This window comes from Phyllobates terribilis, unplaced genomic scaffold (genome assembly GCF_046119375.1).
Source record: "Phyllobates terribilis strain yellow unplaced genomic scaffold, ASM4611937v1 Scaffold_4__5_contigs__length_816908805, whole genome shotgun sequence".
Classification (NCBI taxonomy): domain Eukaryota; kingdom Metazoa; phylum Chordata; class Amphibia; order Anura; family Dendrobatidae; genus Phyllobates; species Phyllobates terribilis.
This window is the reverse complement of record NW_027362764.1, coordinates 803,548,873-803,558,305: the sequence shown is the minus strand read 5'-3', so window position 1 is coordinate 803,558,305 and position 9,433 is coordinate 803,548,873. Positions and strand designations below refer to the sequence as shown.

Below are 9,433 nucleotides of genomic sequence, written 5' to 3'. Positions count from 1 at the left end.
TCATGTATGATGGTGGCACTCTGAAGTATTTCATGTATGATGGTTGACCCCCCCCAAAGTGTCTCATGTATGATGATGGCCCCCCAAAGTGTCTTATATATGATGGTGGCGCACAAAGTGTCTCATGTATGATGGTGGAACTCTGAAGTGTCTCATGTATGATGGTGGCCCCCCAAAGTGTCTTATGTATGATGGTGGCCCCCCGAAGTTACTCATGTATGATGGTTGCCCCCAATGTCTCTCATGTATGAAGATGGCCTCCGATGTGTCTCATGTATGAAGATGGCCACCGATGAGTCTCATGTATGATGGTGGCCCCATGAAGTGTCTCATGTATGATGGTGGCCCCCCGAAGTGTCTCATGTATGATGGTAGAAAAAAGAGAGGGGTCGCTCACTGGTCTATTCGGGTGCTCTGAAGAAAAAAGTAATCTCAATTGCAAAAAGAACTTCGGCACTCCATACATGAAAATATAAGAAATATTGTATCTGGACTAATGTCACTTTGAAAAATGAAGTTTTTTTGCGCATAATTTGGCCAATTTATGTGTACCCATCAACCACGACAAGGTCACCTTCGTATGATGGGAAACTACGCTACACTACCACTGGATATCCCTCCCATTCAGTCACAGGTGGTTTTAACTAGCTCTACCAGCCCATACATTGTAGGTTAAAAGCCCAAGCAGAGACATATTGTCCATACAGGCTTACAGCCCAAGAGTGGCATATCCAGTGGTAGTGTAGCGTAGTTTCCCATCATACGAAGGTGACCTTGTCATGGTTGATGGGTACACATAAATTGGCCAAATTATGCGCAAAAAACCTTCATTTTTCAAAGTGACATTAGTCCAGATACAATATTTCTTATATTTTCATGTATGGAGTGCCGAAGTTCTTTTTGCAATTGAGATTACTTTTTTCTTCAGAGCACCCGAATAGACCAGTGAGCGACCCCTCTCTTTTTTCTATTAATCATTTTTGGGATCCCGCTCCTGGAGCATTGCAGCAGGTACGTGTTCACACTATTAGAAGTTTGACAGCCTTTTTTCTGACCATGTGTCCCTCCCATTCAGTCACAGGTGGTTTTAACTAGCTCTACCAGCCCATACATTGTAGGTTAAAAGCCCAAGCAGAGACATATTGTCCATACAGGCTTACAGCCCAAGAGTGGCATATCCAGTGGTAGTGTAGCGTAGTTTCCCATCATACGAAGGTGACCTTGTCGTGGTTGATGGGTACACATAAATTGGCCAAATTATGCGCAAAAAACCTTCATTTTTCAAAGTGACATTAGTCCAGATACAATATTTCTTATATTTTCATGTATGGAGTGCCGAAGTTCTTCTTGCAATTCATGTATGATGGTGGCCCCCTGAAGTGCCTCATGTATGATGGTGGCCCCCTGAAGTTCCTCATGTATCATGGTGATGAACAAAGTGTCTCATGTATGATGGTGGACCCCTAAAGTGTCTCATGTATGTTGATTGCCCCCCAAAGTGTCTTATGTATGATGGTGGCACACAAAGTGTCTCATGTATGATGGTGCCCCCCCAAAAGTGTCTTATGCATGATGATTGCCCCCTGAAGTGGCTCATGCATAATGGTGGCCCTTTGAAGTGCCCCATGTATGATGGTGGTCCCCTGAAGTGTCTCATGTATGATGGTAGCCCCCAAAGAGTCTCACGTATGATGGTGACCACCAAAGAGTCTCATGTATGATGGTGGCCCTGAAGTGCCTCATGTATGATGGTGGCTTTGAAGTGCCTCATGCATGATGGTGACCCATGAAGTGTTTCATGTATGATGGTGATGCACGAAGTGTCTCATGTATGATGGTGGCTCCATGAAGTGTCTCTTGTATGATAATTATGTTAGTGGACGCCCCGAAGAGTCTCATGTATGATGGTGGTGCACAAAGTGTCTCATGTATGATGGTAGACCCCCCGAAGTGTCTAATGTATGATGGTGTCCCCCCAAATTGTGTCATGTATGATGGTGGCGCACAAAGTGTCTCATGTATGATGGTGGCCCATGAAGTGTTTCATGTATGATGGTGGCCCCCTGAAGTGCCTCATGTATGATGGTGATGAACAAAGTGTTTCATGTATGATGGTGAACCCCCAAAGTATCTTATGTATGATGGTGGTGCACAAAGTGTCTCATGTATGATGGTGGCACTCTGAAGTGTCTCATGTATGATGGTGGCCCCCCAAAGTGTCTTATGTATGATGGTGGCCCCTTGAAGTGGCTCATGCATAATGATGGCCCCTCAAAGTGCCCCATGTATGAGGGTGGTCCCCTGTAGTCTCTCATGTATGATGGTGGCCCCCAAAGAGTCTCAGGTATGATGGTGACCCCCAAAGATTCTCATGTATGATGGGGCCCCCTGAAGTTTCTCATGTACAATGCTACTTACAGAGCACCACACGGCAGCTCCCACCATCAGTCATCCATGGAGTTAATGTCCTCCTCATCAAGGTAAGTGCTGCCCTGGACACAGGACCACCAGCACCTAGGACGAAACTTTATGTATGGGGCATAGGCTGTGGCACTACGAGAGGCTTGTCTTATAGAGGGGAAAGGTCTGCTGCATCACTGAATGTTAATGTATATTCTGCCCATGGCTGAGTTCAATCTGTACTCACCGTGTACTTTACTATTTTGGAGTGTTATATACAGTCCGTTATTCTTGGGTGTTACATATGGTCCCATTATTCTGTAGTGTATGTCCTATACTGTATCTGATGCATAAACAGGCCCAGCGTCAGCACCCAGCACACCTGGGCAAGTGCCGAGGCCCTGAGCAGGTGGGGGGGCACTCGCTGTCGGGCACCTGGGCCCGTGAGCGGAGGACCAGTACCAGCGCCCGCTCCCCCCTGCTTGCTCAGAGCCCCGGCGGCCCGGCACAATACTTACCTCTCCCCGTGCCTCCGCAGCAGGTCCTGTCTCTTCCGCGGCTGCTGCACTGTGACGTCTCAGGTCAGAGAGAGTGATGACGTCTTTCCACCGCACCCTCTCCTGAGCACTCACAGCGCAGAGTGGGAAGATGGTGACGTGGCTGAGGAGTCCGGAGCAGCGGCAGCAGGTGAGAAGTGAGGTGAGTATTTGATTTTTTGGGGCATGGGGCATTATATGGGAGGGTGACATCCTGCATGGGGCATTATATGGGGGCCAGTATCCTGTACGGAGTGTTTTATGGGGGCCAGTATCCAGTATGGAGCGTTATATGGGGGCCAGTATTCTGCATGGAGCATTTTATTGGGTCCATTATTCTGTATGGAGCATTATATGGGGCCCATAATACTGTATAGAGGACTATGTGGTGCTCAAAATACTGTACAGAGGACTATATGATGCTATAATACTGTATGGAGGACTTAGTGGTGCTATAATACTGTATGGAGGACTATACTATTCGGTCTGCACTGTGCACTGTGAATATTCGCCGGTTTCTGTGCTATTGTGGAATTTACTATAGATAACGCTCGTGGAATGTAAGAAGTGAAATCTTGTTCACATATTTGTATACGTTACATATTGAATTCATACATCATTGCTTACTTTCGATGGAGGAGGGGCTGGATGTAGAGTTACAGTGGATGTAGAGGTGTATATATAGGGACATCGAGCTTTCCCTGATCACACAGCACAATGGCAGCGCACACAAGCCTCCTCGTGGTGATTGCCCTCTGCACGGCCACAGGTAAGACCCTGCACCTGCCCCACACCCGTACTATTGATAGATGCTATATAATCTACATACTATAATGATGGGCACCTCTGAGATTGTATCACACATTAGATCAGGCTTAGATATGGCAAATCAACAGACAACTCTTGAAGAAGCCGCAGTGTGGGCGAAACATCTCTGCTTGTTCTATCTAGATACATTTATTCTTTATTACAATTTCCCAGTGAACCATGTAATAGCACTATACATTGGCCAAACATAATACTATTACACCATGACAATGCATTACTACCATATAATGTTGAAATAAAGCCACCATAGAGCTACTAATTAATACCTCTATACCATGACCTCATATTACCAGCGCTTTGTGTGGTATTTCTCTGTGACTAAGTGGTAGTATTATGTGATCATGGTGTGGAAATATTATTTAATATCAATGAGAAGGTATTTCTGTGATTATGTGACGGTAATTGGAGGTCACAGTGTGGCGGTATTATTTAGTAACAGTATGGTGGTAATACTCATTATCTAAGATTTCACATTTCCTCCACATGAAAACGAAATAATATATATTGATACCAAATAATATCTCCCCACAATTAATAGAAATAATAGTATGTGCAAACCATAACCAAGCATTATCGCTAGTGTGTGAATAATGCTACCATACTGTTACTAAATAATACCTGTACATCAAGACCGCACATTACCGTCACATAGTGCGGAGGTATTATTAAGCGCCAATATGGCGGTATTTCTCAGTCACTATGTGGCAGTATTATGTTGACATGGTGTGGAGGTATTTTTTTAATAACAGTATGGTGGTATTACTCAGTCACTGAGACCTTGTATTTCCACCACATATTATTTGAATTGCATTGTTACCACAATACACTGACCATACAGTGGTAGATACGAGTGGTAGATACGAGGGCTGCACCTGCGCTCTGCAAACCATATGTGTAAATACAGTAAAGATACTTCCAGTGGAGTCACTTACACACTTCTTCTCCATCCGCCCCGGACCTCAATGACGACTTAGCCACAGCTCATTTCTGCGGAGACATCTTTGCTTTCTCACAAATCCTGTCCCTTACTGAGACACTATCTTCCCTGCAGCTTTCTCCATTATTGTATCTGTTGCTGGCCCAGGAGCCCCATGCTTATAGCCATCCCCCCAGTAATAGTGCCCCTAACTGAAATAACGCCCCTAACAGAGTAATAGTGCCCATAAAAGGGTAATAGTTCTTCTAACAGAGTAATAGTGCCCCTAAAAGAGTAATAGTGCCCCTTACAGAGTAATAGTGCCCCTAAAAGAGTAATAGTGCCCCTTACAGAGTAATAGTGCCCCTAAAAGGGTAATAGTGCCTTTAACAGAGTAATAGTGCCCATAAAAGGGTAATAGTTCCTCTAACAGAGTAATAGTTCCTCTAGCAGAGTAATAGTTTCTCTAACAAAGTAATAGTACCTCTAACACAGTAGTAGTGCCCCTAACACAGTAATAATGCCCATAAAAGAGTAATAGTTCTTCTAACAGAGTAATAGTTCCTCTAGCAGAGTAATAGTTTCTCTAACAAAGTAATAGTACCTCTAACACAGTAGTAGTGCCCCTAACACAGTAATAGTGCCCCTAACACAGTAATAGTTCCCCTAACAAAGTAATAGTGTCCTTAAGTGTCCTTAACAGAGTAATATTGCCCTTAACAGAATAACAGTACCCCTAACATAGTAATAGTACCTCTGACAAAGTAATAGTACCTCTAACACAGTAATAGTGCCCCTAACACAGAAATAGTGCCCCTAACACAGTAATAGTTCCCCTAACAAAGTAATAGTGTCCTTAAGTGTCCTTAACAGAGTAATATTGCCCTTAACAGAATAACAGTACCCCTAACATAGTAATAGTACCTCTAACAAAGTAATAGTACCTCTAACACAGTAATAGTGCCCCTAACACAGTAATAGTGCCCCTAACACAGTAATAGTAGCTCTAACAGTGTAACAGTGCCGCTACCATAGTAATAGTGCCCTTAACAGAGAAAAAGTAACCCAACAGAGTAATAGTGCTCCTAACACAGTAATAGTGCCCCTAACACAGTAATAGTACCCCAACAGAGTAATAGTTCCCCTAACACAGTAATTGTGTTCTTAACAGAGTAGTAGTGCCTTAACAGAGTAATAGTGCCCCTAACACAGTAATAGTACCCCAAGAGAGTAATAGTGCCCCAACAGAGTAATAGTGCCCCTAACACAGTAATAGTACCCCAAGAGAGTAATAGTGCCCCTAACACAGTAATAGTACCCCAACAGAGTAATAGTTCCCCTAACACAGTAATTGTGTTCTTAACAGAGTAGTAGTGCCTTAACAGAGTAATAGTGTCCCTAACACAGTAATAGTACCCCAAGAGAGTAATAGTGCCCCAACAGAGTAATAGTGCCCCTAACACAGTAATAGTACCCCAAGAGAGTAATAGTGCCCCTAACACAGTAATAGTGCCCCAACAGAGTAATAGTGCCCCTAACACAGTAATAGTACCCCAAGAGAGTAATAGTGCCCCTAACACAGTAATAGTACCCCAACAGAGTAATAGTGCCCCTAACAGAGTAATAGTGTCCTTAACAGAGTAATAGTGCCCTAACACAGTAATAGTACCCCTAACACAGTAATAGTGTCCTTAGCAGAGTAGTAGTACCCTTAACACAGTAATAGTGTCCTTAACAGAGTAATAGTGCTCGAACACAGTAATAGTGTCCTTAACAGAGTAATAGTGCTCTAGCACAATAATAGTGTCCTTAACAGAGTAATAGTGCCCTAACACAGTAATAGTACCCCTAACACAGTAATAGTGCCCTTAAAAGAGTAATAGTGCTCCTATCACCCTATACTATATAACCTCTCTCTTTTGCTCGCAGTTTACTCGTTGAATTGTTACACCTGCTCATTACAAACTTCCAACGACAATTGTAAGACTTCGACAACCTGCGGCAGCGGTGCAGCGTATTGTCAGACCATAGTGGGATCAGCCTCCTCCGGTGAGTTCACCATTTTGTTGTATGATTATGGGGGTTGCAGTCCTGGTTCACCTATATCCGGGGGACTACTACCCCTAGGCACTGTACATATATAAAAATTATATACCCGGTAATGACTGACAGTTCGTAGCCACATCCCTTTGTCACATTTCGGTTTTCTTCACTCTAGGTGGGATCTCGGCCACCGTCATCAGTAAGACATGTGAAACAACCTGCACTGCAGGGTCCTACAGCGTCTCCGGTGCCACCGCCACCACCTCCTGCTGCAGCACCAATCTGTGTAACGTCAGCGGCGGCGCCAGCATCAAGTCCAGCTATGTCGCCATCATCCTGGCGCTGGGATCCCTCCTGACAATCCTGAAGAGCTCAGTCCTGTAACCGCAGACGAGACACCAGCAGAATACAGAAATAAAGATTTTCATGATCTCCGCTTGCTGTCAGTGAATTGATTTATTTTTTCTTTCACATCTAGAAGCTGTGATACAAAGAGGTCAGGACCCGCAGAGCATCGCAGCTATGATAGAAAGGTGTCAGGACACACAGGGCATCGCAGCTATGATAGAAAGGGATCAGGACACACAATGCATCGCAGCTATGATAGAAAGGGGTCAGAACATGCAGAGCATTGCAGCTATGATAGAAAGGAGTCAGGACACACAGAGCGTTGCAGCTATGATAAAAATGTGTCAGGACACACAGAGCATTGCAGCTATGATGGAAATGTGTCAAGACTAGTGATGGGCGAGCACTAAAATGCTCGGGTACTCGTTGCTCGGGTCGAGCACATTGGAATACTCGGGTGCTCAACCCGAGTAACGAGCCCAATGTAAGTCTATGGGAATCTCGAGCATTTTTCAGGCGGCTCCTCCCTGCGGTCTGCAGAGGGCCTAAAAATTGCCCAAATCGATGGGAACAGTGCTCAAATGACATCGGAACAGCATGGGGAAGACCCCTGTAAGCATCTCTGACTCCAAGGTCACTGCTGTCAACAACGTTGTCAGAGTATCACGCCACTTTTACGGACTCACAATAAAACATACAAAAACAAAACCAAAATGGAACATCCTTTCCAGGGTAATGACTTGTATAGAAGGCAAAATAAATAACCTAAATCAAAAATACTCCTCCACACCTTGGGCTATGTTCACACGTAGCGTTTTTGATGCATTTTTGCACTTTTGCATTGCTTTCACCCAAGACAAATGCATTCACCGGGAAATGTCATTTTAACATTTTACAACCTTATCTGGCCATGTGCTGTGTGACACATCATCAGACACAACAATAAGAACCTGCCACTCCAAGAGATGCTGAAAAGATTTAAGGAATTTATTTACATGATTCTTCAATATTCAATTTTTGACGTTTCGGCCTCATACGGCCTTCATCAGAACTGTAAATTAATCAGCAAAATATCATGTGAATATATAACACATTCTCAGAATACACAACATAACAGTTAATTTATATAAGAATCTAAGTTTGTATAATGAGTACATAATACCTATACACAAAGAAATAAATAATCAATGAGAGCAATTCATAATATGGAGGATAATGGCTAAATACATTAGGCGTGATTTGCAGACATATAGCTATATGACTCGCCCCCGAGGGCCGCGGTGTACTGCTTGGGGGGTATATCACGGTGGCTGGCCCAGGGAGGTCAGTGCACAAAGGGGTATCAATTATTATTAAAAGTTCAGAGAGTTTGTGACGCCACCTGTGGTGTCTGGTGAAGGTCACCAGCGCTGCAGCAGTCCTCTGAGGCAGGTGTCAAGGCAGCTAAAGATGGTACAGCTCCCCACAGGCGGAGAGGGCCTCAGGGCAGTGTAGATAGATGGATGGTGCGCTGGGCGTTGTGGTGCAGGGAGAGAATGATGGCGCAGCAGGAGTAACGGACAGAGACAGGGGTTTTTGCTTCATTACCTTTACTGGTACAGCTGTTAGGTACGGTCCAGGGTACTCCAGGTGAAGGGCGCACTTTTGGACTTCTCCCCAGGGAGCGGGTATAAGGCCTCCTGATCCGTGTCTGCCTCTGTGTAAGCTCCTGGCCAGCCTGCAACTGGGCCTAGCTTATGTGTCCTGCTTTTACTTCACCTGTTGCTGTGAAGTAGGACCTCCGGTTGGTAACCACTTTCCCTGGACGTCGGGCCTTCATGGTTCCTTGTCCTGTATGTGTCTAGCTTCAGGTTTGCCAGGGACTTGAAGTCCTCCTGGGATTCCGGTTATCCCTACTGGGTGTAAAGGGGTCCCTGTAGGCTCGGACCCGGTGTCCGGTATATATATCGGGATGAGCTTGCTATGCTCCTCTGCCCCTTTTATCACTCCTTCCTTCCTCTCGCCTTCGGCCACGCTCAGGGCCCTCACTAGGCTTCAGTGCTGCTGGAGGCCTAGCTTGCCTCACACAGCAGCCCGTGTGCTGCTCTCACTCTGACTGAGCAAAAACTTCACACTGACTGATCTCTAACCAACTGAACAACTAAATTGCCTAACTCCACCCTCCATATATATATATATCCTTATCAGGGCTCCCTCTGCTGGTATGAGGTAGAAGGTGGAGGTGTTTGTATGTAGTGAGGGCCTCTTGTGGAGAAATCCATCCATGCACCCTTCTGGGTTCTGTGGCACCATGCGCAGCAGGGCGCCACATTCCCCCCTAGTAAAACTCAGTACTCCTGGACTGAAGCATTTTTCAAAAACA

At 45.0% G+C, this 9,433-nt stretch overlaps 1 protein-coding gene across 1 annotated transcript; it reads left to right on the top strand.

Annotated features, from left to right (window-relative positions):
- Nucleotides 1-3,653: 3,653 nt before the first annotated feature.
- Nucleotides 3,654-7,127, top strand: LOC141264577 (lymphocyte antigen 6E-like). The gene is made up of 3 exons (XM_073676854.1): nucleotides 3,654-3,705; nucleotides 6,610-6,729; nucleotides 6,899-7,127. The coding sequence occupies exons 1-3, from the start codon at nucleotides 3,654-3,656 to the stop codon at nucleotides 7,105-7,107; spliced, it is 381 nt and encodes a 126-aa protein (XP_073532955.1). The 3' UTR covers nucleotides 7,108-7,127.
- The last annotated feature ends 2,306 nt before the right edge of the window (nucleotides 7,128-9,433 follow it).